The sequence below is a fragment of the Tribolium madens genome, unplaced genomic scaffold (genome assembly GCF_015345945.1).
Source record: "Tribolium madens isolate multiple individuals breed KSU strain unplaced genomic scaffold, Tmad_KSU_1.1 Scaffold_96;HRSCAF=242;Tcas5.2_LG5, whole genome shotgun sequence".
In the NCBI taxonomy this organism is placed as follows: domain Eukaryota; kingdom Metazoa; phylum Arthropoda; class Insecta; order Coleoptera; family Tenebrionidae; genus Tribolium; species Tribolium madens.
In genome coordinates, this window is record NW_025401068.1 from 1,794,745 (window position 1) to 1,821,978 (window position 27,234).

Genomic DNA, 27,234 nt, shown 5'->3' on the forward strand with positions numbered 1-27,234 from the left:
AACACTGAAAAACACTTTATTGTAACAGACGAAATTAGTTACACATTTCTTGACAAAACTTGTACAAAAAGACAAAATTCACTTATTCAAATGGTCGTCTGACCATTGAACACAAGAACTATACAAAACCTAATTATTAATTATGAGAAAAACAAAATAAAAATCAGACAAAAAGTCAACTCTATTTGCCACACGCAAAACGGAAGGATTCGAAGAATATTCATTAAAAATAAATCATAAATAATTATGACGTCAAATGGAAATGGTCGTGAACATGATATAATTATAGCGTGAGTGCCGAAAACACGTGAAAAAATCTCTCAGATCCTGGAGAGAAGATTTCTTCCTTCTTCATTTTTTAACATATTTTTATGAATCAATCAAATTTTTTTAGTAAAAGTGAAGGTGTCCAAATGGCAAAACCATTTCTAAAATCATGCTACACACTTTTCTCCACAAAGACATTTATAGAATAAATTCCCTAGACGATTATATCTATTAAAGTATTGGTAATCAGATTTTTATAATTCACATGCTTGTTTGCCTTATTTATATTTACAATATTAGAATATGAAATTACAAAATAAAAAAAAACTAATCAAAACAAAATCAAAAATCCATACACTAAATTACAAAACAAAAAAAACAACTAGTCTAAACCTTTTAAATCATCGGTTCTAATTTAACTTCAATCACAGACAAATCATCAAGTATTCGTCGTTGATATTTCTTAAAAAATGCATGAGCGGATGCAACAGATTTAAATAGAATTGTTGCTTGTCGCTCTTGCGTATCCACTCGCAGTTTCTGAAAATTTAATACTAAGTAAATATCAACTACTGGATAACAATCTAAAAAACTAATTACAAGTATCAGTCTTCGAAATATCACAGAATCGTCATTTCAGTGAAATTTAAAGTCATATGCCCTTAACAAAAAGTTGAACAATATCACAGCAAACTGAAACATTTGAGTGGTCAATTTTATTCTACTTGTTAGGTTTGTAATAGACAATTACAATAAAAGATAAAAATTGTCCTCGCACGTTTTACCCACTTTTACTATTTGCACTACTGCCACAAGGCTAAAAAACGACTTTAAAATATTTATAATAATTTTTTTTACTAATTAACAAACTATGTAGACTGTCACGAAAAATGTTCATCCTCTTTAATACGAATAATTCTGCTTTCAAAGAAGTTTTATGCTTTTTTAATAAATTCGGTTTTGAGAGTTAATTTTCTTTAGAAAATGTGTTTAATGTTATTTTTGTACTTACGATTTTTTTTTACAAAAACTTTTTTTAAAACCCTACAGTGACCTTAATTTCGATAAGCAGCCCATGCAATTTTTTTTATTTATAAAATCGAATTATCGAATCTTTTAACGTTTTTTTTCTGTTACTCTGTACAAACAGATATAATTGAAGATAATTAAAACTGACCATCAGATAATTTGTTGTGATATACATATTTAATTAAGCTTTTCAATAAACAAGAGAAAGTGAAAGTAATGTCAAGTGGTGTCAATGCTTCCTCGAGAAAATATTTTTATTCACAATCACTAATGTAATTTGCTCATTACCTTTTAAAAGTTGGGAAACACATCATTACATCTCATGAGCAGTAATATTATTTCATCTCTTGGGCGGTAATATGCAGGTTTGCCAAAAGTGCAGGGAATTTTTTAACCTTTTTGCTAAATTAGTAATTAATTGCTTCTGTAGCGGTTTTTCTTCTTTCTTCACTACTCCATTTCAACAATTTTAATATCAGATTCACACATTATTTCAATATTTATTTTGACATTTTTGAAATGTCAAAAATCAAACGCAATTTTGATGGTCTACCACGTTTGGACCTTAACTTTGTTAAAATTTTATTTTATTCAAATTTTTGACTAAAAATAATGTGATTGTGAATAAAATGCATACAAACCTCGATGGTAATGGCATTACCCCTTGTTCTATATCCGACCTCGAGACTGGCACTTCTCGAATGTATATCTACATGACCACTAGGGGTAATGCCATATTTATCACAGCATTTGTAATGTACTATTACAAATTTGATAGAAATATTATTTTAACATCGCTAATAACAGGTGTTCATTTAAATTTGGTGTCATAGTTGACGGTGACTATGATTGTGTTGTGAACGAACCACAATTTTTAATACGCACGGAGGAGTGTCAAATGTCAGATTAATAACTTGCAATACGATGGTTCGTTCACAATCAAACTTTCATGGACAGCTTCGACTCCAAATTTTAAAAAACACGTGGCATCATGTGCTTTTTTATTTTTAAATTTTTACCCTGATAGCCATTTTGATAATGAATATGAATTTTCTAAATTTCAGGAATACTTATATTTTTTTTTCTAATAAATAGATATAAAAATACACCATTAAACTTTTTTCCCTTTTTTTGAAAAGGTCTATGTACCAATTAAAATTTAATTTTAAATTTCACTGAATTCATATTATTTGTATCACATTCTATCAAGATAGAAAATCTATGACACGTATCTTAACAGTTTGAAGTACGTGTAATTAAAAGTTATTTCGGACAAGTAAGTAAAACAAGAAGTCGGATCATGATGAACAACTAGGAAAAAGAGACGAATTATTTCAACAAAAGAACCATTAAGAACCCACTGGAAAACTCGTTTTCGATGAACGACATTGTCCTAAATACTTTTTTACGTAAAAAAAAATGAAACTCATCTGTATCGTTCTGAAATCGATCCATGTTGAGAAAATTCTAGTATGAAGCTTTTTAACCAAAATAAAAAAAAAACAGTATAAAAAAGTAGAGCTTTTTAGCTCTAAATTTGTTAGTAAGGTTCACTTTAACAGAGAGTCTTCTTTTAAACAGAAATCAAATGTTTGTGACCTACTTCACCTCAAAAAACACAGTTGCGATATTGCCATTGTGACAATAAAAATCCCGAGGTTAATACACCATTTCAATCGCCATTCTGTCACTAATGTTATTTCTGTATGAAATAGTGGAGTTGTTACACTGATTTTTTTTTTAAAGAGAAATCAAATATTTGTCACATATTAGAATGAGATAAACGCAATAAGTACACATTTGGGCATGTATGCGTAGATGACCAAAACGGGTCTAGGACAATTCCACTTGAAAAAAGATGGGAGTTTTTGGTAAATTCATGTTATATCATCGCAATATTTGAGAAGGGATTAAAATAAAGAACACCATTGGAAAACTGCTGTATTTACCTGAACTGTAATTTTTGATAGTGGGATTTATAATTTATATGCAGTTTTCTCGTAAATGATACAGTAAAACATACAATTGCGGACACGGAATTTTGGACGATTTGTCATTTGATTGATATAAAACGGGTCTTACGTGCAACTAACCTCACCTTCGGTTTTTGTAATTTTTATCCTAGAGAAAAAATGACAACAAATCAAAATAATTTATTAAACACACGTACTGTTGGCATTATTGTTTCGGAAAATCGACACCAAAAATAAATTTCAACTAAAACCTTAAGATTTTCAAACGTCAATCATAATGGCAATAAAGCGTTACATTAACGTTTTATGAACTGATATAAATTTAATGTCCAAAATTCCGTGTCCGCATTTGTATGTGTAAATATCAATTTTTCTACTTCAATTATAACAACAGATAATTGGGGATTGTAGTATTGGGAATATTGAATATTTTAATTGAATAAAATTATTTTGTTACGCCACTGGTCCGCGTCCCAGCGAAATTAGTCCCCACCCAGGTGTGTACTTATTGCCAATATGGCCATTGAAATGTAGTTGACTGAAATCCTTTCTAACAGAGACACATTATCTCCCAGAAAAAAAATAGAAGACGTGAGATAATTGGAATTTTTTAAGACGAGCCGTCGTTAGTATCTTCGTGAAGTTATTTGTAAATTTGAGAAAAATTGTCGTTTAAAAATTAAAGACTGTTTAATAGAAGGAAATCCACGACGAAAAAAAAATACAAGAAACCTGAATTACTACCAGTGGAAAAAATCCATTGATGAAAATCGAAATTTCAACCACTTTACAAATCACTAAACCGAAAAAAGACTCGAAGAATCATTTAAAAAAATCAAATTATCTTACCTGTATTTCCCCAATGCCTCGAGTCAAAGCCATCAATTTGTTTTGATTAAAATTTGCCGACAAATTATTAACAACAACCAGTCTTGTATCAAGTAACGTACTATCTTTCTTCAACACTTTACGGTTATTGAAGAAAGAAGAAAGCCCTTGCCCTACATTGGAAGATTGGCTACCCTCATTGCTGACTGGTTTAGGAGCACTAGTTGATGAAACTGGTAAAACACTACCGGTTTTCCCTTTGACAACGACAACCCGATTTGACATGAATCCACTAGAGGACACTTCACTTTTCGGCATATTTTGAACTGGGGCGTTTTCTTGAATCTTATTCGTAATTTTAAACGTCAGATTAGGAAATCCATCAGAAATATCTGATTTAACATTAGAATATTGGACTGAATTTTGCACCTGATTTGGTTTGGTTATAGACTTTTGCGCATATTGATTTTGAACGGTGACTATGTCAGCAACACGTTCAAAATTCGGTTTTTGAAAGCTAACAGGCTTGGAGAAATTTTCTTGTTTCGGCTTTTCGGTATGTTGTGGTGGTGGTGGTAGTTTTTTGTCTTCTTCCTGTTTTCGTTGCAGCATCATTTGTCTTCTTCTCTCTTCTTTCATCTGCAATATTCGTTCTCTTTCGCGCTTCTGCTCTTCTATTTTCATTCGATACAATCTTGTTTCTTCATCTTCGAAATCCTTTTAAAAATCGAGTTTAGTTCAATCCAAATTAACATTTTTTTACTTACTGTATTTTCGTTTGGTGGTACGCTTTTTCCCTTCGACTCTTTAGTTGAATCGATTGATTTTTGACTAACTTCATCTAGTTTTGTTTTCTTTTCTGGTTGTTCGCTTCTTGTGCCAGAATTGTCATTTGCTCGCCTATTTTTCTGTTCGTCAAAATGTTGATTATATCTTTTAACCGCAGAAATAATAGGTTCATTTTCAGTTCTAATCTGAAACTGTTGCATATTTGATACAAAGTTCTGATTTTGGCCTTGTTTAAAATCGTTCCTGTAAGTAGTTGGTCGATTTTCGCTAAGTTGATTTCTACTTTCAATTTGAACTATATTAGAACTGCTGTGGGATGGTCGGTTTGGAACGTTACTAAGATTAGAGTTTCTATTATAAAAACTGTTACTAATGTAATTTGAATTTTTGTTTTGAAAGTTGGTAGTCTGGCTTGACAAAGTATTGTTGTAAGGTTTTCTCCTATTTTCATAGTTTGGTCTAACATTTTGAGAAGAATAACTTTGATTTGATTTACTGTTGTAGTAGTTTGTGTACGAATCGTTGAAACTTTGTGTTCCTCTTGATAAACATGGCTGAAGAGACGATGTGCTAGATTGCGTCGCTGGATATAGTCCACGAGAGACCTAACGAATTGTATAAAATTGACATAATTAAATAAACAATTGAGATGTTCGAAAAACATCCGAGCAAATATAAATAGAATTTAGTTGAATTAAAAAAAAACAACTAATTTCTATTTATTGAAAAATACTGTAACATTTTATTTTTATTCATTGGTAAACAATTTTTTATTGTTGGCTTTCATAGCAGATAGCCCTCGGCATATAATATAAACAAGTCTTCAAGTCAACTGCAAAATCATTGACAAAGACGTTATAATGCCGAAGTTAAAACAAAATTGTTCACATAAATATCTAATAAAAAAAGGTAAAAATAAACAAACTAAAATCAAATAAAATTGTAGAAAAAAAATTGTAGAAAAGCCTTTCCTGTTAAAATGCCAAATATTATAAGTTAAACCAGGAAGGATATGTAGGAAACTTTTCTACAATGAAAAAAATTCCACTCTTAAAAATCAAGTAGTAAATAAAGAAATTACCATCAAAAGAATTGTGAAAAACTCACTTCCAGTAAGAATAATACAAAAACACTCAATCTAGTTAAATACTTGTAATTAAAGAATTGTAAAAATTGAATATAGTAAACAAATTATTTTTACTGCAACTAAATTTTTTTACAACTTCATCACAACAAAATCAATTATCAAATGCACATAATAATGCATTCGAATGACATATGTACAGGTGTAGGTGTTTTAGAATTCGCGCCCCAGAGAAAAATTCTAAGTAAGATAAAATACCAAGAACATCAGCTAACTAGTTAATCCAAATTAGTTAAACGGTTAACTGATTAACCAGTTAAATGGTTAATCGGTTAAACAGTAAATTCATATTTTCCTATATCCACATAAAGTAGAAATTATTATTAAATCATATATTTATAATATATTTGAGTTAATTTCTACTTTATATGTATATGGGAAAATATGAATTTACAATTTAAGATACAGCTTCCTAGTTTTCTATTCTAATAGCTTGTAGCAAAAAAACTTGGAAAACTATTTTTTCAACAAAAATAAATAGTCAAATTGCAAAATATAAACTCCCATAATTTTAAAATTTTTAGATAGAATTGTTTTTTACAGTTTTTCCATGTTCCTGGTATCTTACCTTACATGTTATTTTTCTTTGGGGCGCGAGTTCTGAAACAACCTCTGTATTAAACTCTTCCATGGGTGACTCAAAAGTGACGGACCAATTCTTAAATGGTGATAAAAGACTTTCAGTTAAGCATAAAAATGGATGCAGATTTAATTTATTGTTGAATTTTCGAGTTTGTTAAATGTTTCGTACTCCACAATAATTTGTCATTTAATTAAATTCAAGAAAACATAATCTGAACGGCCAAAAACTTATCCCAAAATCTAACCTTTGAAAAAAGGCCCAAATTTGTTTGTCATGAAAACTTTTGACTCAGTTGGATGTCCTTTATCATCACCCAAGAGATGATCCGAGACATTTGAATCACCCTGTATACCTAATATCTGCTTCAAAATGTTGTTTGTGATTACCTGTAGAAAAAAATGTGTTGGTTGAAATGAGTAATTTATCAACATAAAATTTTGATAGTTTGTAGTTTATTTGGGAGCAATTAGAAACAGATATTAGCTGTTGTCTGTTGTTAAATTATTGTTCAGCACTGGTAATTAAAAAAAATATGGTGACATTTTGCCCCATCACAAACACCACTAAATCACAACGATTAATTAAGAATGATAATAATTTTTGTGACAATTATAATTTCATGCATCTTCTGTGATTTTTTAGCAATGAGATGAAAATTGACAGTGATTTCACAATATCTAAACATACAAACTGACCTGATTATCATTCAAAACATTTGGCGAATTCCATTGGCAATAGGGCTGCATTCAAAACAAAAATCGTAGAATTTTCCAGCGCTTTACCTAAACTAAACTCACCTGAACTTGATTATATGATGAAGTTTGAATGCCCGGCGGAGGTTCAAACGACAACGTCGGTTGGTAACTGTTCGCTGAAGATTGAAAAACATTGCTTGAAGTTTGAGGTAACAATGCGACTAAATTATTTAAAAGTTGATTTTGGGGATTAGCTTCGTAATTCAAACCGTTTCCAGACACCCATGGTTGAACAAAATTAGACGCGTTGCTTTGGGAATAATGAGTGTTATCCCAGGCAAGTCGGGCTGGAATTAACAAAAATGAATATAAATTTAACAAAAGATATGCAAGTTTACTATTTTCATTGGCACGCACTGTGCCTTCATATCTTGGATTGATTAAAACAGTTCCGTTTCTGCGTCTTTGGAAGTTGTTCTTGACAAAGTTTGGTCGTGAATGGAAATTACCGCGTCCCACATTTCTCCTCCTGTTTTCATTTCTTGTTATAACTTTTGGTGCATTTCTCTCTTTAGGAAGCGCTACTGAAGTTAAAAAAAAACATATTAGCTATAAACATACTAATTTATAGTTACCATTATTTGATTTCTGGGGGTGTGGATGTTTTTTAACAACGGGTATATTTTGGGTGTTTTGTTGTTTCCTTTCTGATGAAAATTTCTCATTTTTCTTTATTTTCGATTCCTCATTCTCCTCATGTAAAAGTTTCTCTAAAACAACAGCAGTATTAAATAAATTTCATTAAATGATGCCTTACCTTCAACATCTTGAAAATCTTCTTCAATGTCTAAACTAAGAACATCTTCTTGATCGTCTGTATCAGAAATCGACCCTTTCTTGTACGAATTTTCTGCTTTTGAGTAGTCGTCATCCCCTTGCAGAAGAAGCTCTTCTTTTTCTTCAGAGAAGTCATAAGGTTCACAGTCGGAATCACCACCTAATAGATCATCATCACCCCTAAACATAATCGTTACATAAATAACTGAAACTGGTCTCACTGTTAAAACTACTGCTATTTTTATTGTGTTTTAAATGAAAGTAAAATCTCAACAATAAAACTTACATATCGGACATTTTGTGAGGTTGTAAAATATGCAATTCGAATAATACTCGTAAAATACTAACTTACATCACCGACTTTACTGCTAATATAAAATACTAAGTGCAATATTTTCAAGAAAAATACTTAAAAATGCACAAAGAGAGCAAACACGAGCTTTGTGGATGTTTGCAGGTTAACAAATTCGTTTCGATTGTTGCCGAGAATCAACGAACGAACGAGGTTTATCTGAAAAAGAACGCAAGCGCGGAATATAGCAACAGTGTAAAAATATCCTTTTTTTTTAAATGGAGAAAATTATTTAGTACCCCATAAAACCGAATTTAATAAAATTTAATAAAAATATAACGTTAGTAAACAAGTAATTGTTAACTTTAAAAAAAATATTGTTAAATAACAAAAAAAAAATCTAATGTGTATCGTTATGCAACCAAATATACTTAAATAAAAATAAAAATTCTGCCATAAAAATGAAAACTGGTATAAATCTGCAATTAAATTGGCTATAACTATAGACCTCGAGTATAAAATAAATGAAATTCCAATTTTTACTCTTAAAACTGCAAATGAATAAACTAAATTATTTGACGTGTTTATCATTTTCTTATAACAGTTATTTTTTTTCAATTTAGCGTCTCAATTGGTGGTGACCACGCGGTGACTATGAGGTGTTGTGAACGGAGCACAATTTTTAATACCCCCCACAGTGGGCCAAAAAAAAACCGATCCAGAGGGACAAAAACGAAATCGCAATTTTATGCTGATAATCATTAATTTGGAGCCTTGAGGGCTACAGCTGTTTTCGGGAGCGTATACAAAAAAGCTATTTATGTATCAAGTAGGCAAAATAGGGTTTTAGGGGAGGAATCATAATTAATGACGAGGCGACGTAGGAGCCGAGTCTTTAATGAGAGGAGTCACCTAAAACCTTTTGCATACGTGGTGCATACAATATTTTTTTGTTAAAGCTCCCAAAACACGAATTCACACCTCTTATTACAGTTGGAGACAAAATAGTTTGGTCGTCAATGTCACTTGAGTGACATTAAATTGTAAAGCAATGATAGTTGACGAGTTGTATGTACATTTTTGATAGGAAAATTTAATAGCTGTCATTAATTTGAAATTGTCATTCATTTTAACGTTAAAGCTTGAGTTACATTACAGTGTCAGAAAAGTGACGTCCAAAGTATTTTGTCTCCAACTGTACTAATTAAAAAAAATCCGTAACTATAGTAACTAATTTTATTTTTTAGTCCGCAAAAACTGCTTTTGGGGACTGAGTACCTAAAATAACCGTTTTGCGTACTATTTTATTGAGTCCGGAAAAGACTCATTTTGATTGAGGAATTATTTTACACAAAAATCCATGAGAAACTTTTTGTGTAGCGTACACTTTTCTATAAAAAAAACTAGATCATAAAAAAATGGTCCCGCTAGATCAGTGATTTGGCCCACTGTGGCGCCCGGCGAGGTGTAAAATCAATATGATGGTTCGTTCACAATCTAATAACTTTCATGGACAGCTTTGACGCTAAATTAAAAAAAAAACTCCCGTTATAACCTCGCAAAATGACTAACTAGTAAATAAATGGTTACTTTTTATTTTGCTCATATCAAAAAGTAAAACATTTGATTGAAAGCAAATAAAAAAACATTTAAAAACCTTTTTATTACATCAATGTAAACTAAAAATATTCTCTTACAGAATCAGTTACCCAAAAATGAAATTTTTGCTTAGACAACTTTGTTATGTATATTATTCGTTAATAAATGACCACAGGTTAATCTAGTATAATAAGTTCACTAAAACTTAGCTTGCCCGAAATACTCTATCAATTCCAAGCTAAAAATAAATTGTTCTTATTGTATAAATCAAATTTTAATTTGTCTATTAGCGTCAAAATACTAATAAAAGAAAATAGCAAAAAATGCTCTATACGTTATAGCATTATTACCATCATTTACCATTAAATTTTTACAAATTCGTGGCTCTACATGAGCACAAACAAACTTAACACTGATTTCGTTGTCATTGTTTTTATTTTGAAAAACATGTGCAAATTAAATAAATCACATGTTTTAATATTTAACATAGATGTGAAAACAAGCAATTTCTGCATTAAATTATTAGCTATGTAACAAAATTTAATTCATAACATTTAGATTATTTTCAGTAAAGATACTTTAAATCTTATAATTTTAATTAGTGAATCGAAAATATTCTGAACACTAGCCCGTTATGTTCATATTTTTTGTAAGAAAAGTTTTAAAAATGTAAATAACTACTTAAATGTAAAAAGCTACTTAAAATAGATACAAAACCAACTTTGGAACGAGGAAAGAAAGTTATTCCTAAAATATTAGACAATCTACTTCGATTAGTGTCAATTAGATGTGAATATTTTTAGCGCAACAGATTAGCGAAATCGAACCAAATTCAAATCAACATGAAAAATGCACATAACATTTAACTATTAAAAGAACAATTTAGCGTAACTTTTAATGTCCTTAAAAATAAATGAAAAAAAGTTATGACATTTTATTATGGGTGTCCATTATTGGCCTTCAAATACAATGGCGGACACGGAATTTTGGACGATTTGTCATTCGACTGACATAAAAATGTAAAACGGGCCTTAGGCAACTAACCTCACTTTCGGTTTTTATAATTTTTATGAGAAAAAATGACAACAAATCAAAATAATTTATTGATCTTATATAAAAACAAGTATTGCTGGCATTATTGTAATACGTAAATAATCCGCAGCGTTCAACAATAATATTTTCCCCCTTTTCAGCACTTAGTTTCCTCTTCAACGCGCGCGTTTTGAATTTATTTAATTTTACGAGTTTTTGATATATTTTTTTTGTACTAAAATTAAGAATTCAAAAAAAACAAAAACATGGGTCAATTATTTTTTAATAAAGATTCAGAATATGCAATAAAAAAATGTATAACGACCCAATTGTAATGAAATTATAATTTTCATTTACGCGAAAGGTAAAAATTAAACTGTAAAGCAATTTTAAAAATCTCTAAAATCTTCTTGTACAAATTCATGACATCTGTGTCATCAGCTTGTCGGCGGGTGTGGTTGTAAATTTGGGTCTAATTGTTTGCGGTTACATTTTATGTGGGGGTTGTAAAGAATCTTGTGCTCTCCCGATTTTCGATTCCAAATCGTCCTACTTCTGTAGAGGTGTTATTTAGAAATATTTTTTTACCGGACTTGAAATTGTCACCTTAATATACAACAATCTACATTTTGACTGTTTTAAAAGTTCAGAAATACGTCTTCAAATGTATTTTTTTATTGTGCGCACTTTTATTCAAACTTTCTCTACCTTTATTACAATTTGTAAATACCCTATCGCAATTCTAAAACAGTCAAAATGTAGAAAAAAAAATATTCTCTTTCACATGATACCAAATTCATAAAAATATCTTTAGTAGTTTTTGAAATACAGAGGTAGACATTTACATAGGAACTCCCATAAGAGATTTTGCTCCGGCCGCCTCTTAAGGGGATTCCACCCGTATTCTTCTTATGGGAATTACAATGTAAACTCGATTTAAAATATCTGGGAAACTAACTGAAATTTTTTATTATTTTTTGTTTTAAATAAAAGATATGTGTTATACGCCAGCGAATCGGATTAATAATTTTTAAAACTTTTATCTCTTATAAGTTCTCTCTTTCCACTGTATCTGCAGTTGGGACCCATCATAAATAACCGCTTACCGCAACTGACAATAAATGCCACAATTGCTAAATAATCCCGATATTTACTTTATTCTTGAGGTTTTAACACAATTTTTACATAGTAGGTATGTACCTTCCTAAAGTAATAAATAAAATTAAAAATAATTATCAAAAATGTAGTATAAGTACATTTTCTTTGCTCATGTCGATTTTGTCAGATAAAAATCTTTATTTTTATAACATGCAATTTTCAATAGTAATTTGTTTTTGAGTTAAAAATTGTAAATAAAAAAACAATTTTTTACGAAATCAGTTGTACAAAAACTTGTAAATTAATTTCCTGCTTATTGTCAAGATGTCAATAAATTGCAGTAAATCTGATGATTACTTGAAAACTAATTATGTCTGACAATAATAAATTCTTGAAAAAAATATTTTGTTTTGTTAGAGAGCGAAAATTTAATAGACCGATATTTTTAATAAACTATAAAATTCGTGTTGTTTTCAAAAAAAATTTCAACATTAATATTGAAGCAGAAATCTAAAAATTGTTTTAAAGAAAATTGTCAAAATTAACAAAATGTCAAAATAAATGTTCATGTAAAGCTTGTTCCAAATCTCGTGGCGAACTGACGTTGTCAAAAATGACTGAATTTTGACACTAAACATATGTTTACTATTAAAAAAAATATTGTTTATAGGTGTCGTATGAAATAATATTTCAAAACCACCGTTTTTCCTTACAAAATTATAATAAGTAGGTACTCGTACATAAGATGAAGAATGATGAACAAATTATTAAATTGTTATCGCATGAAAAGAATTTTCAAAAATGATATTCTTAACAATCCTTGTCTGCAAAAATTTTTATTGTATGTATTGTTTTATCTTAACCAAGTGGGCGCACTCCAAATGTCTTTTCTGTCACTGTCAGTTCGCCACCTGATATGGAATAAGCTCTAGTTATAAATTACGATTTGATTGACGATGTGTTTTATGGAGTACACTTCTCTTGGCATATTGTCAATTTTAATATTATTTTGACAAATTGCTGCATAATAATTTCTGAATGTAATAAAATTTCTAATTTAATATTAAAATGAAAAACAACCCGAATTTTATAGTTTCTTAAAATTTTCGCACCCTAATGGTCGCTCGAATTTTAAACTACGACTTTAATTTTAAATTCGAATTTAATTAGGGCTGAAATAAATATAAAATAAAAACAAAATCAAATTCATAAATGTGTAAAAAACCCAAGCACCAGATTTCCCTCAGATTATTCCTTTTACCTGCAAACCGACCCAACAATTTCAATTTTAGGGATCTTTTACAATCCTGTCAATCATTCATCGCACGGCTGTACGAAATAATATCTCGTTTACTGTTTTCCCCACTAATTTACCGTTAGCTTTTGGGTAGAATCCCCTTAAGGGTTGACAGGGTTGCCACTTTACACATTTTTCTTAAAATACTGACAAGTTGACATCACTTTTAATAGTTTTGAAGTTCTAACAAACTTATGATTTAAATAAATTAGTTTTTTTTCCAATCCCTCCAGTTTTCTGACCTTCAAATTACATCTACAAAACCTCTATCCTTCGTCCATGTCGATGTCACTTCCTAGTGGTCTGAAGCCCCGCCAACTACCGCAATTACTCCAAATGACGGCGCGGCGTGGCAACAGCGCTTCCCTCCATTCCAGTTTCCATCATTTTTATCAAACTCAAAGGTTATCTATTACCACACAGAAAATATGATGTTTTTTAAGCAGTTTCTGTTCGTTCGCTCGTCAATTCAATAATTTTCCAGTCGCAAATCGTGCTGCACACACGTCATGTGCTAACGCGAAAATCCCTGCGCATAGAAGTGAACTCCGTGACCCGACGGTGACCAAATCATATGACTTGAATGCACGTGATATTTACTGTGTGAGTGGACTTTTTCTGGCATCAAGCAAGGCGAAATTCGTGCTGCTCGTAAATGATTTTGATCAGTGAGGGCTCGCTGATATGGCCCTATTCAATAAACTATTCTCGAACCGGAGGGGCACACACAATAAACACCAAGAGAATGTCAGGTAAGGACTCAATCACACGGGTTTTTTTTCACGAAATTATAAAACTTTCATACCACTTCCCTATCTCCGACCTTAGGAGCAATCATAAACATGGGTAGTGGGTTCTTTTATCATTTTTTGATGATTCGCCGGTGTTGCCAATGTGACCCATTTTTGAGTATTTATTGGGGAAATAAATCTCCAATCGGACTCAATTTATCTTAATTAAAGTAATTAATGACGAATAGTTTCTTATAAATTCTGAATTGTGTATATTTAGTCGCGTTCCCGCCTTCTTGCGTGACGTTGTCCTGTTTATTTTTTCTTTGTACCGACCCACATCACATGTTTGTTAAGCAATAGTCACATGCTTTTATGATAGGAAAGGACGGCCGTAATTACATTGTAAAGTTTACTTTTGCACACCTATTAATAACCCAATAACAATGCCAAAATAGATCTGCGTTGATTTTTTCTATTGACTGTTGACAAATTATAATAATTTTTGTGTTAAGTCAATAATGAATAATGCAAAAGTGAACTAAAAATAAACTAATACATAACACAAAAATATCAATTGGAAATTTTTTACTCGTTGCTCGTATTGTTTCGATAAATTATTAATGAATATTTGCTACTAAAGAATGCCAAAAATCTGTTTGTTACACTACTAGACTACTCGGTATTTTTACAGTAAACAGTAATAAAAACATTGAATTTTATTACACTGTAAACTACACTTTATGCGTGCCAACTGGCTTTAGATTGACCGGAAAAGTATTGATTTTTGGAGTAAAATTACTTGTTTGTGTAATTAACTTTTTTATCTATTGGTTTAATGCTGTTTATTGGAGTCATTTTTATGAATTTCGATAACGCACAGGTGTGCGTTTCAATTAATGTTTTATTAAAATGCAACTGAATAAAAAAACTGAAATTACTAAATGAATTTTTGAAAAAGAAGTGTAAAATTATAACTATTACATGATTTAGTTTATTTTTTATTTAACTTAATTTATAATAAAAAAATCACTATCGCAAACCATTAACTTTTTATCAACAGTTTTTTTTTGTGATAAGACCAATAATGCTTTAGACTTTTAACATGATTCGACTTACACTGATTGGCTCCTGAACCCTCCAATTGTTGCTAGAATTGATGTTATGGGTTTAATTCAGTATTAAATGCGATTATTTATTTTTATAAAACTCGGTCTAATGCTTTATTATTTCGGATTATTCAGGTTTCACTGTATGTATGTAGATACAGGTGTCCTAAAAATAGCGTACTTCCCTGTGTAAATTTGTAAAAATTAAGTTAAAGTAATATACAGGGTGTCTACAGTCTTAAGGTTGAAATTTAAATGAGATGATATTCAGGGTAGAAGAAAACTAATACGCTATATAAAACAAAAATTCACGTTGTTAAAGGAAATTATTCATTTTACACTATTTGTTTGAGAACTGCTGCTTTGGCTGTAACAATGGCCATTAGTATCATTACCTTGTGTTTCACTGTAAATCATAATCATGACAACCAATTTATTATTTTAATATTTTGCCATACATGTTCATAAATATGAAGAAAAATTAAGAAAAACGAATCAAATCTATTGGAAACCATTCGCTGAAAGAGATTAAACAGAAGATCTTCGAATTTTGATAAAATCTAAAGCAAATGCAAATCAAATGATGATAAATCTATGAAGTGACTTTTCTCTTTCATTGTCATGGATACGATTTTTTATCTGTTGCAACAATACAATTTTATGTTAACAAGGAAATAATTCCAGTGACCCTCAAACCGTGTACCAATATTTTGGAGTTACATACCATTCTTGATAATAACAATTGTGTGAGTTTTTTTCTCGGTTACAATATTTCTGTACTCTTCTATTACTAGGTCAATTTTCAACTCCAAGACTGTAAACAGCCCTGTATATAAGAAAATCTATTGCGCCTGTCACAATTGTTGACACAATTTAGTTATTTCTGCTGCCAACATAGACACAACCCACACACTAGAGGTGGCGGGCTAGGCGCTGCCAACTTTGCAATAAATTAAATGGCTAGTTTGACCTCGACTTTACATACAAGTAAAAAATATGTTTTTAAAAAATTCTGTTAGCTGTATTTTTGCAGCTACAAAAAATAAAGATAACTTTGTGATGTTATAATAATTTTTTTCATTATTTAGGGATCAATTCTATTGTTTATTGAGTTTAAGGAAAAGCTGAGTTTTCTCAATTCTTTCTTACATACGGGCTGTGCCAGAACTCGCGCCCCAGATAAAAAATTTAAGTAAGATAAGATACCAGGAACATGGAAAAAATGTTTAAAAAATTCTATCTGTCAAAAAATTTTGACTTTTATTTTTTGACATTTGATATTTTTTTTTGTCTATATGATACTGATGATATTGTATATGTTTTTTTACAATTATTTAGTAAAGCTACCAACATTTTTTGCCAATAAAAGCGACAAATAACATTGAACAGAGTTACAATTTAGAATAGAGCTTCCTTGTTTGCTCTTATATTATATAGCTTATAGCAGAAAAATTTGGAAAATTATTTTTCCAACAGAAATAAATAGAGTCAAAGTGCAAAGTTTAAACTCTCATAACTTCGAAATTTTTATAGATAATTTTTTTTTAGCATTTTTTTTCCATGTTCCGGTATCTTACTTTATATGGCATTTTATATGGCGCGAGTTCTGGCGCACCTGTATTTTAGATTAAAAAAAAATAAATACTTATATTTCAGAAAAAGCATTGTCTTGTTATTAAAAAATGTTAGTTTTAGAAAGGTTAATTTTTGTTGTTTAACTTGTTCCCCTTAGATTTAGTCTTAATTTTCGTTGAAAAATGAATAATATTACAAATAATGAAATAATCAAATAATATATCAAAAATGAAAACATTTTTGTTGATTACAAGTCACGTTTTTGTCTTATCTTGTTTTTTAAGCCTTTATAAATTTGTTGAACTTATTTGAACACGTGAGTGGTAATTCTAATACAGGGTGTTTCACGTAATTTTACGAGGCCTGCGCCTGTAAGATGCAATCAATAATACATATTCCGATACGAACTCGATTACAAATTTTGAAAAATTGAATAATTTTCTCTAATTTGTTCACCCTTTAAAAAATTACAACGTTTTTAGTTAGTTAGTGATTAAGATAGGTAAACTAGAATCATATTCATGCCGTCTCTTGATAGAACAAATGATAATTGTTTCTAAAAAACTGCAGTTTATGACTATTAATGAAACAGCGATTAGTTTGACAACTACTGTCATGGGTTTCCAAAAATTAAATAATTAAATGTGTGTTTTTTGTATCCAGTGTTCTATGATTTTTGTATATTTGGGTGCGTACATTAGGCGTAAGCCTCGTAAAGTTATGTGAAACACCCTATATAAACCACAATTAAAATGTAAAGTGTGTTAGAGGATTTTTTTAATCAAATTTTTTTGTTTTAGTGAGAAATTTTTTGCATTTAGTAAGGACCAAGTACGAGTTGTGTTATTCAGAGAATGTGATTTCCGCGGCCGTAAACTTTTATTCGACTCCAATTCCGTCAAAAAAGTCCCCATCGATCCCACAAAATCAGGCGAAGTCATCAAATCGGAAAAGGAAAAATATTCGGAAATATCTGACGGTTATGGCTATGTGGTAAGTAAAATTTATCTTCCAGGAAAATTTATTAATAACAACAAATTTTTAACAGTATACAAAACCAGAACCCGACTTTAGTCAAGTTGCCGAAATGGTTTTCGGTTCGGTAGCGATGAGTTTTAGGGGTACTTCGTTCAAAATGCACAACTTAGAGTCGCCAAACAGACTAATGTTCACACAGGTATTTTTTTTTCTGAAAAAATAAGTTAAATTATTTTATGTAATTCGTCGGTTTTAGGTTTTTTCTAGTCCTCGTTTTACAAACCATGGTCGAGTTTCCATTTCTAGTCGCAGTGATGCTCATAGCCTCGAACATTCCAAATTAGACGATTCGGGTGCCAGTAGTACGAATTCCATGAGTGAACACTTATCAGTACACAGTACAGCCTCAGATACCGTTTTAGGTAAGCAATTCATTTCTGAGTGATAACTTATAATACAGGGTGTTCCGTTTTTTATTGTTACAAATTTAAACAAGTGATAGAATATTCAATTTTAAGATAAAAGTTTCCTATAAACATGTATCGAAAAATGCTACGTGAGGGAGCTACACCCCCTCAACGGGGTGCATCTTTTAATAGATTTTTGTCAATATTTTAGAAACCATTGTAGATAAAATTACAGAATTTGGTACAACTGATAACCTTTATACACCCAAACGAATTCAAAGATAAAATCTCGAAATTTTTACTCAGGAGCGCCCTAAACTGGGGGGGTTTAGAGTAAAAAGTACCCTAACAATTATGGCTCTTGGTTCTTGCCACTTTTGTGAAATAACACGCTCGTTTCCCATAGTTTTTTACAAAAATAGGTCTCTTGCGTTTTTTCGATACCGTTTTTGAGTGAAATCAGTTTACAATATGTGTTACAGACCATAAATAGGATGTAAATTAAAAATTAAATTTGTCTTACCGTTTAAGACACCCGTGTTAAAAAATTTCTACAACTGATCTTTGAATTTGTTCAGGTGATTAAAGGTTATCAGCTGTACCAACTTTTGTAATTCTATCTATTCTGCAATAGTGGAAAAACTCCATTAAAAAATGCACCTCTTTCAGGGGGTGTAGCTCGTTTACATAACATTTTTTGATACATGTTCATAGTAAACTTTTGTCTTAAAATTTAATATTCTATCACCTGTTTAAATTTGTAACAATAAAAACGGAACCCCAATTCCGTGGTGTATGCTCCAGTTTTTGAGGTAGCAAAAAGTATTTAAAATTAACGTAATTAACATAGGGTGGCAAACATATAGATTTTTGTCATTATGGATGTAATTTAAATTTGAATGACATTAATGACACTTTTTGTGTGAATCGGCCTTTAAATTAAAGATGCATTTAGACTTCCTCAACCTCTTACTTGTGATAATAGAAACGGAACACCCTGTAAATTAAACACAAAGTGATAAAAGAAAGTCCACTAACAAATTTACTAAAGTCTGTTTTTTAAGCGAAAATATCAAACAGTCTTAACTTTAGCACCACTAGCAAATTCATTCATGATAATTTAATTTGAAAACAATGTCATTAAACGTTCTCAAAAAATAGCCTAAGAAAATTTAGAGACAACAACACAAAAACGGGTAAATTGGGTGGTTAAAGACGTAAAAGACCACTGTTGAAATTTAGACGCATTTAATAATGTAGGTTTCCTAAACAAATTCTAATTTTTAGCCAGAAATTGACAAGAATACAAAATAAATATAAATGAAAAAGAACCCAATTAAATTAATGTGTCTAATTGCACCGTTTTCGAGAAACGAATTGAAAAAGTAACAATTTTGAAACTAAAGCTAAAGAGGAAGTTATGACATACATCAACTTCGAGCTCATTTCAATAAATTGGACAAAATTTATTACCAATAACACCTTATTCTTTTTCTGTATAGACACCCTTTTTCATTAAAATTTTATAGCAAGTCGGTCATATTTACCTACAACATTGTTCTTACTTGCAGTGTGTTTCTAGCACTGAATTCTATTTTTAGACATTAGCAAAAGATCAGTGTCTAATAATTTTTTAAAAAAATGTATTTTTACATATTTTGGTTTACTTTCCTTCTTACATTTATTTTAATACTCATTAGTAATTATTTGTTTAAAATTAATAAACAAAATTTTTTTGTTCCAGTCGATTCCATAAATTTTAACGCATCTTTTGATTTTGTATGCAAAGGAAACTTAATTCCACAATCGAAGATAAAGCTTTGTGTGTAATTCGTACATAATTAGACTTTATGGACATAAACAGCTATAGATTGTTTCCAAAAAGATGGAAATTTTCTCATTGGATAAAATTCAGTTTGCAGACGACCTCAGAGTGTCCCATTGGATGTCCCCCTCTCCAACAGTGTATCCATGTCAATCCCAAGTTTAATCGGAGATTCCGGATATAGTTATAATTCGTTTAATAACCTCACAGCGGGGCCTCCATCGTCCTGGGGATCCATTTATGGTGACAATGGTAACAAACCTGCATTATTTAAGCCCCATTACACAAAATCCATCAAAATTGCAGGTACTTCCACCAAATCGTTGTCTTGTAGCAGCTTGTACAAACGTTGGTTGCGTCGCACGAGCACATCTCTGGAAAACTCCGGGCAGTCTCTCGCCAATTCCGGATCCGTGCAGGACGGGGGGGATCACATGAGACACCACCGTAGTAGCAAATTGGGTCTGGCACTCATTCTGCATCTCACATCAGGACAGGAAGAGTTAGTTTAATCACTTAAAGTAAACAATAGTAGAGCATAACAAATTTTAGTTTGTATAGATATTTTTTTGACTAGTTATTTTTGTCAAAAATAGGGAACTGGGTCAATTCCTGATGGAACACATCTCTCTTGTTGAGTCAATGTTGTGGCGGGCCCGTCAAGTCGTCGAAGTTGCCTACATCAAGTCGCAGAATTTCGCTTCATTGATGGTGGAGTTGGCGAATATCTCGGCCCAATACCTAGTCAATCTGCTCTCTGGTTCTTACCTTTCCATGAATTTGTGGCTGTCGCTGTCAAATGGCTGTGATAATTACAACAGTATTAGTGCATTTAGTGATAAGAGTTTAGTTGGGGGTGATTTGAGTTGTTCTACCAGTTCGCTGAGTTCGTGTGGTAGTGGACTTAAGGAGGCGGAAAATAGTGGGGATTTTCATTTGTTTAATTTTACGAAATTTTTAAAGACAGACCCGTTCAATATTAAGAAGAATTTGTTTGGTGAAAATAGGATTATTACAGCTGAAAGGTTCGTGCAGGATTTTTGCGAGCTGTTGGAAGATATCGACATTAAGGACACTAATTTGTAAGTAGAGAAAATAGTATATTATATCACAAGGTAGAGAAGAGATTTTTTTATAGCCGAGCTGTTTATTTCCCGAGATGAGCAGCATCAAGGGAAATAATACATGCGAGGCTATAAAAATCTTCTCTACCGTGTTTTATATAATATTTTTTCACTACTCGCATATGTATTACCCAGAAATACAACGGTGAAAAATATAACTCTACTTAATGGACATGTAGTCCAGTCAGTAGGGGCCAAAAACAGCCTTTGCCCTACAAAAGGTGGGGTAGTAATAATTTTATAATATGTTGTTAAGGTCTAAGCCTTGACAAAAAATCCAAGCTTTCGACCTTGGGGTAGGACCGCTCGAGCTGCCATCTTGGATGAAAGGTACAAAAAAACGGTTTTTCCAAAATAAAACTCCGCTGCGGTTGATTCTACAACAAAAGTGTTCAGATAAAAGTTAAATAAGACAAAATTTCTCACATTTTCTAAATTAACACTTGTTTTTAATGTTTTTATACAGCGATATCTATTTCAAATTACACTATTTTTTCTTGTTACATATAGGGTTATTCATAAATATGAAGCAATGTTTGAACCTCAAAAATGACCTATAAAACGATGCTAATTTAAATAATATCTCGTGTCCTATCTCTACTGATAAGAATTTTACAGCCCTCGGAGCGTGGGTATGAAAATTTGTTTTTTTTTTGTAATAACTTCGGAACAATTTGACCAAATATACAGAGTGGTCCAAAAGTCTGGAAACGCTTATTATCTGGCGAAACTATCAATTTTTTTAGCAAAAAAATTATAGGTGTACAATGGCTATAAAAAAAATGGAATATCAATTAATTGTTTATACCACGATGTAGTTAAGATGGTGGTTCGACAAATGTAACAAGAAAAATCAGTGTAATTTAAAATAAATATCGCTGTACAATCTTTTTGTGGTGCGGAAAAAACATTAAGAACAAGTGTAATTTGTTCTTACAGAATTCACCGTCGAAAACGGGGAGTTTTACTATTTTTTGGGAAAAATGTTCATATTTCCGCCGCTGTAACTCGTTACACATTGGACTTACAAAAAAAATGTTGATACAACAAATTTTGAATTTTGTCTTCTTTAACTTTTATCTGAACACTTTTGCCGTAGAATCAACCGCTGCGTAGTTAATTTTGAAAAACCTATTTTTTGTACCTTTCATCCAAGATGGCGATTCGAGGTCGAAAACTTGGATTTTTTGCCAAATCCTAGACCTTAACAATATATTAAAAAATTACTACGACCCCACCTTTTGTAGGGTGAAACACTCTAGTGACTGGACTAATGTTGGCTCAGACGTAATGTGTTATGAGGTTATATCATTTTTGTGCTTCTGCAATTATTTTATTTTAACCAGAAATAAACCCATTTGTTGTTTTGACAGTTTCGACATAGACAGAACTAGGAGAGTTGGGGTTATTCTGATGTTTTTAATAAGGAAATTTAACTCTTTTTGTTCTATTTTGCATTAATTTCAATTAATTAATTAATTCTCGAAATACTTCCGTTAGCACTTGTGAAGGTAATAGTTTTCAATAATAATATTTTAGAAATATTTGTATCAACCTTCCAACATTGGCATTTACCCACCTCTAATGCATTATAGCCCTTGGTCCATAATGAAAATTATTATTGACTACTAGGAGAGAAAAACAACTTCACAACCTCTCGACAAACTAAATAATAGTATTTTTTACCGCTAGTAGTGAAAAAAAGTACTTTTTATAAATTCCCAATTTATCATTGCTTTAATTTTTCTCCGTTTTCAGCTTCATGAGCACTCTTCTGACTGCAGTGCTGACATATCACTTGGGTTGGGTCAACACGTGTTTGCCTTCGACCAGCGATACTTCGCAATCTAGACACCCGTTCAACCCCTTATGGGGCGAATTAAGCGATCTGTTCGGGGCTGTAGGCCATCCGACAAAGACAGCTCAAACCATAATCACTGGAACGAATAAAAAAGATCTTATTTCGAAATTGTTAGTTTCTATGACGTATTTCATTCGCTGTTGTGACGTAGATAGGAGAGTTCCAATTCGTGCCGATGTTCAAGAAGAAAACAAAATTGTTGAAAAAATCTGTCGAGAATATTCATGCATTCCAAAAGAGAATTATAAAAAATATGAGGATCATCTCAAGGAAATTATGAACTCTAACAAAGAATTTTTCGAAAAGTGTCATAATAATAATAATTCGGGTAAAAATAACGAGTTGGAAATGTCGTTCAAGGGGTTTAAGGCTTCTCCGGGGTTTATTAAGACGCATACGTGCTTAGGGAATTTGTCTAAATTAGCAGAAGAGGATTCCTCCGAGTCTTTGTATCCTTCTCTACAGGCTGTGAAAATTGAAGAGTCTTCCAATGACTCAATTTTATGTCCTCCAAGCAACGACGACATTGTGAAAAAAGTCAATACCTTATGTAGAGTACCAAAAAGCACAGTTCTCTGCCAAATGGATAACCAAAAGAGTTTTGCATCGATTGTCAGTATGGAAAAACAAATGCGAAGCGATGATTCGGATACCAAACCATCAATTTCGGAAAATATTGGAGATGTAGTGTTCGTTTTGGGTGACAATGAACAACTAGTAGGGATAAAGAAGGAACCTGTAAAAAAACGACCCACATTTTTAGACCTTTCCAAACAAATTCGCCACATGAAGGACGACACTTTTGACGACTCCGATTTTGCCGAAAACACAGACAAATCATTGATTAAACCCAGCACTTCGTGGTCAACTCGTGTGGAGAAAGAAATCGGGGAATCACAGAAATCGAAAAAATACCCTCGGGCGCAAAGTGAACCCCCTGAAGACCGGAAACTGGACGAATCGAAAAGCCAGTCGAAGTACCGCTATTCTGGTGTCAAATTCACTCTACAGCAGTACCCCCAAATCTTGTCAAATTACATGAAGAGTAAAAATGTGGAAATTTCAAATTTACAATTCGGTGATAAAAGTTTGAAACTTGATGATTTGTCTCAACTGAGTGATACTATTATTTCAAAGTACCCCGAATTGGACGAAGACTACGACGAGGGCGAAGGTCTGCAAACGCCTTCCAACGCCTCCGAATTGGAGTTTACGAGTGATTTGTTCGTCCCCTCTTCCACGAAGCAGACAAAAGAATCAAATGTGGACTCATCTAATCAACATGTGCCAAATACAACTACTAATTGTGATGAGATGAAGACTAAACGTAAAATTTCGAATAGTTGCTCAGTTTATAAGATGAAAGTTACCAATTTGCCAATGCCAAAGTAAGGTTTTGATTCGGTTTGTGATATTTGATCTAAAGTGTTGTGTTCCAGGTCCAAATTTTACAAACCTATGATTAGTCCTATCAGATATACATCGTCGTTGATGAGGGCAGCTAGTGATAGTTATATGCCGGATATGGTGTTGCAAGGACCAGTGGTACCAAAGCAAAAATGGGAGTCGAAACTGAAGAGTGATTTGGCCTTGGCGAGCCAACATTCCCTTATAGATCAGCCGGTTGAAGAAGCTGTTGCCGTTATTGCGAACACTGACACTTGGTATATTTGAATCATTCGTTATAGTAAAATCGTTTTCCTAAGACCCACTAAAAATTTTATGACACATTATAAGAGATTAACCAAACAATGGCTTGAATTTGTAACCCTCCATAAATGGCACGTCCCTTTGCAAGTGTTGCTGCACCCACGAGAATAAAACAGAGCCGTATTTAAAACTAAAGTAGTGGTAGAATTTTACCAAGCTATTATTAAAAAAAATCAGTTTTATTTAATAATAGCTTGTTAATAAGCACCTGGCTTTTTTAAATTTCTTAAAATACTTGACTTTAATAATAACTACATCAAAAACTATTAAAACGTTTCAAGTATTTTAGACAAAAAGAAAGTAACTAATCCGGCCCTGTTAAAAACTGACCTGTTTCAGGGTCCGGGTGGGTTCCACTAATTTATGATTTGTTTACCCTCTGATTTACTCTTAACAATACTGCATTTGACGTAAAAGTAATAAAAATTTTAGTAAGTCTTAGGAAAACGATTTTACTATACCAACTTGAATTTTTATTTTATTTATTTTTGCAGGGAAGTGCAGCTCATGTCGAGTCATACTTTCCTCATTGACAAGGGGTCATCAGGGATCAGGATTGGCATGTCTCAATTGGTGTCAAACATGTTGGAATCGTTGCTCCAAATGTGGAAACTTAAAGTCCCCCCACATTACGTAAGTGTCTTTTATTTATTTTGAATCTTGTTAATTATCGTTTCCAGTGCCTCATGCACATTGAACAGACCCTTCAAGAACTCTGCATAAGATCTAAAGCTCTCGCTGAACTACTGTTGGCTACAGAGTTCTGTAATATGGAACAGTTGACATCCGCTCTCCAATTGGAAGTTAATGACGTACCTCTATTACTGGCTGTAGCTTCGACGCATTCGCCACAAGTGACACAAAAATACGGCCTCAGTTTTCAGTAATTGTCAGTATACATAATCTATTCTTTATTTTGTATTTATTTTGTATATAGTGTCATTTTTTAATTTATATGGAATAAAGTTACTGTTCACTAAAGTCTAGTATCCTCTTGTTATATCTACAACTGCCGGCAGTGGTTGTTGATTTATGTACAAGTTGTAGTTGTTAGAAAATTGCTCTGCGATGTCCTTAGCTCGACTCATTCCTGATACATGTGGTGTGATTGTTATCTGAAATGTAAAATTTACGTTTTTTTGATTGGTTTGATCATAAATGAACCTCTTTGAACCTTGTTTTGAATTGCTTTTATCAGTGAATTTTCAGAGAGTGTATTGCTTCGGCCTATATTTATTAACACACTTTTCTTATCTTAAAAAATACGTAATAACGTATTTGGTATAATAATACCAAATCAAATTATTAAATCTGTCACCTGAACAATTTTTTAAGATATCGTTATCCAACAAGCCATTAGTTTCCCTCGTTGAAGGTAATACACTGATAATATAATCACACTCTTTTAAAAGAGACGGTAGTGTTTCTTTGGTGTGATATCTTGAAACATGAGAGTAATCGTCCCCTGCTGGTAGAGCTGGTCGTCTACCTAATGCGAGAATTCTAGCCCCCAGCATATTCAATATTTTCCCAACTGGAATCAATTACAGATTAAATTTTTTTGTGGGATCATAAGATCATTAGTTATTACTTCTGCTGCCAATGTTGCCTAAACCTAATACCCCTATTGTCAAATCCGAAATTACACGATAATCGCAAATTTTCCCCTCTTTGTGCCACTGCTTTTTCCGCTGATAATCCCTCAATTCACACAAATCCCGTTCGTGGTTTACGATATTGGCAACAACGTATTCACCCATGATTCTACCAAAATGGTCTCCAGTAAACCTTGTTATTTGGTAGGGCAAAGGTTTGTTTTGAAATAAGGGCATAATTTTGTCAACTCCTGCCCATGTCCCTTGCATCCATTTGGTGTTGGGAAGGTCATACAAGTATTTTCCTACTAAATCGAAATCACAGACTAGTACTGCAGACTGTTTGAATTGGGTATCATGTTCTAAAATGGTTCATTTAAAGGGATTTGTGTGTTATTCAGCGAATTTACCTGGATCTTGAACTTCGTGAAAAGTCACACTGGGTAGGACTCTTGTCAATTCTTTTAGTAAATTTGGGGTTTTACTAAGTACTGATACAACTGAAGCCATTTCGCTGCACCTCCAAGGAACAACACGTGAGAATTGTTTACATTTATCTGGGTTTCATTACATAACCTTAAATAATGTTTCACCAAGATCAATTTTGAATTAAAAGGTAAATAAGCAAAAAGTCTATCCCGACATGAATTAAAAATCATAACCCGCTAATTTGTGTAACACAAAGTAGAATCTAAAAATTTATTCTAATTCGAATTTAGCGCCATTTAAAATAGATTGGTGTGCAACTGTAAATTCAGGCTAGTATTTCTGGTTGCAAACAATAAAAATTTTAGAAATCTGAAACTAAATAAAAAGATGTGTGTATTACACTGATCCAAAAACTGTGAACCTGTAT

At 31.9% G+C, this 27,234-nt stretch overlaps 3 protein-coding genes across 8 annotated transcripts; 1 reads left to right on the top strand and 2 right to left on the bottom strand.

Annotated features, from left to right (window-relative positions):
• Positions 1–14,225, bottom strand: LOC123012459 (homeobox protein 4-like). Of its 5 annotated transcripts, none has more exons than XM_044410396.1 (9): positions 13,717–14,225; positions 8,126–8,325; positions 7,944–8,078; positions 7,707–7,892; positions 7,411–7,655; positions 7,309–7,353; positions 4,865–5,491; positions 4,119–4,814; positions 1–807 (listed from the first exon to the last, which is right to left on the bottom strand). In XM_044410396.1, coding segments are annotated over exons 1-9 (2,280 nt in total). In that variant the 5' UTR covers positions 13,719–14,225; the 3' UTR covers positions 1–663. The 5 variants fall into 5 exon arrangements, with proteins under 5 accessions (XP_044266331.1, XP_044266328.1, XP_044266330.1 ...); XM_044410393.1 differs by lacking the exon at positions 13,717–14,225 and adding an exon at positions 8,432–9,313 and having other exon boundaries at positions 7,707–7,889; XM_044410395.1 differs by lacking the exon at positions 13,717–14,225 and adding an exon at positions 8,498–9,312.
• On the top strand, positions 13,826–25,766 carry LOC123012456 (folliculin-interacting protein 2). Its single transcript, XM_044410389.1, has 11 exons — positions 13,826–14,215; positions 17,679–17,871; positions 17,927–18,055; positions 18,113–18,278; positions 20,179–20,340; positions 20,395–20,590; positions 20,685–21,170; positions 22,971–24,461; positions 24,513–24,737; positions 25,278–25,416; positions 25,464–25,766. The coding sequence occupies exons 1-11, from the start codon at positions 14,148–14,150 to the stop codon at positions 25,668–25,670; spliced, it is 3,462 nt and encodes a 1,153-aa protein (XP_044266324.1). The 5' UTR covers positions 13,826–14,147; the 3' UTR covers positions 25,671–25,766.
• On the bottom strand, positions 25,636–27,137 carry LOC123012488 (glyoxylate/hydroxypyruvate reductase A-like). Of its 2 annotated transcripts, none has more exons than XM_044410443.1 (5): positions 26,789–27,137; positions 26,375–26,740; positions 26,102–26,317; positions 25,958–26,037; positions 25,636–25,898 (listed from the first exon to the last, which is right to left on the bottom strand). In XM_044410443.1, the coding sequence occupies exons 1-5, from the start codon at positions 26,886–26,888 to the stop codon at positions 25,767–25,769; spliced, it is 894 nt and encodes a 297-aa protein (XP_044266378.1). In that variant the 5' UTR covers positions 26,889–27,137; the 3' UTR covers positions 25,636–25,766. The 2 variants fall into 2 exon arrangements, with proteins under 2 accessions (XP_044266378.1, XP_044266379.1); XM_044410444.1 differs by having other exon boundaries at positions 25,696–25,898; positions 25,948–26,037.
• Positions 27,138–27,234: the final 97 nt, after the last annotated feature.